Source organism: Blastocystis sp. subtype 4 (genome assembly GCF_000743755.1).
Source record: "Blastocystis sp. subtype 4 strain WR1 chromosome Unknown seqid_0817, whole genome shotgun sequence".
Taxonomy (NCBI): Eukaryota; class Bigyra; order Opalinata; family Blastocystidae; genus Blastocystis; species Blastocystis sp. subtype 4.
Window position 1 is genome coordinate 1 of NW_014568730.1, and position 1472 is coordinate 1472.

Genomic DNA, 1472 nt, shown 5'->3' on the forward strand with positions numbered 1-1472 from the left:
TTCGTTGATATTGAGAAAAGAAAGAATGCAATAGCCGGGAATCGAACCCGGGCCTGATCCGTGGCAGGGACCTATCTTACCACTTGACTACTATTGCTTTATCTAGTTCCTCATCGTTATTTATATTAAGATAATATAGTCTTGTCTTGTTGTTTTTGTGTAATTATGAATGAAGGTGAACAATTAAAGCAACAGACTAGGAGCAACTGGTTTATTAACCTTCTTCTGCTTCTTTTCGTAGTTTGTATTTTTAGGTTACTTCTCTATTTCGTTTTTATTCCTAGTCTATATTTCTGGTTTTGCAAAAATATTAAAGTGAAGGAGGTAGTGTCATACTCTTTTACTTGATTGTTTAGAATGCTATAGTGTCGTCGTTCGTTTCCACTTTTTCGGATTGTGAGAGTTCGAACCAGCTTTCTAAAGGTCACTCTTTTCGAGTCGCATATGATATGGAGAGGGAGTATCATTTTGTTCAGCATAATGTAGATATGGAAATGAGGCGCAATAATGGAATTTATGGATTCCATCTGTGAGGATATTTAGTTTTTGCTTGACCTCTTTGTTGTCACAATTGATTATGAGTATTACTTATTTTCCTTGTTTTGCTATTGCTGAGAGTGTATAGCTTGTTATGTTTCCTTATCGATAGAATCGGGTAGTCTTCACTTGTTCTTCTATTGTATCCATTGAGTCCCTCTTTGAATTGTGTATCTATAATTACTTTTCAGGATTAAACAGACTATGTATTTGAATCTTTTTTTCTTTATACTGAGCTGAGAATAGTAAACAGGATACATCCTCATCGGGTTCGTTGACTTGCATTGCTAATTACCAATTGTATCACATGTAACGAAGCATTCTCTTTATTTTGACTAGATATGCCTATACTGCATCTGAGAAACATATTCTTTTCATTACCACGGCCATAACTATCAGCGATTCTAGTCTCATTGAGGTTGTCTCATTCTACCATTCTGATATTTAGATGTTGAAGACACTGTATTCTACCTATATCGATTATCAGTTGAAACCGAGTATAAAGTCTCGATCTCCAGATGATTTTGGTAACCCAAGTCTTTTCAATGGTGTACACTCCTTTGTATGTATGCTTATGTAGATATCTGAACAATTGAAACAGTACGAGAAGAGTATGTCCTTCTAAAACGGTATGTTAGATACCCATATGACCTAACGTGGATAGAAAAGTGATTTTCTTTGTTGTTTGTTGAAAGAGTTGCATTTGATTGTTTCTGAGTTGTCACTATGAATGTATTTTCTATATTTGGGTTTGATTTAGTTCACTTCCAGTCCTTCAAAGAACTCAGAAACGTCAGATTACCTCCCAGCCATTCTACCAACATCTAAGGTATCTGATGTCTTTATAAACTATAATCAAATAGTTATTGATGATGAAACGGGCCGAAAGTGCTCTTACTAGTCGCCAATCGGAGCTTGACAAACACGAATATCGG

At 35.5% G+C, this 1472-nt stretch overlaps 1 protein-coding gene across 1 annotated transcript; it reads left to right on the forward strand.

Moving 5' to 3' along the window:
• Positions 1-577: 577 nt before the first annotated feature.
• Positions 578-1162, forward strand: JH06_5523 (hypothetical protein; the record flags this gene model as incomplete). The annotated part of the gene is made up of 6 exons (XM_014669246.1): positions 578-619; positions 650-743; positions 774-846; positions 877-955; positions 986-1087; positions 1118-1162. The coding sequence occupies 6 exons, from the start codon at positions 578-580 to the stop codon at positions 1160-1162; spliced, it is 435 nt and encodes a 144-aa protein (XP_014524732.1).
• Positions 1163-1472: the final 310 nt, after the last annotated feature.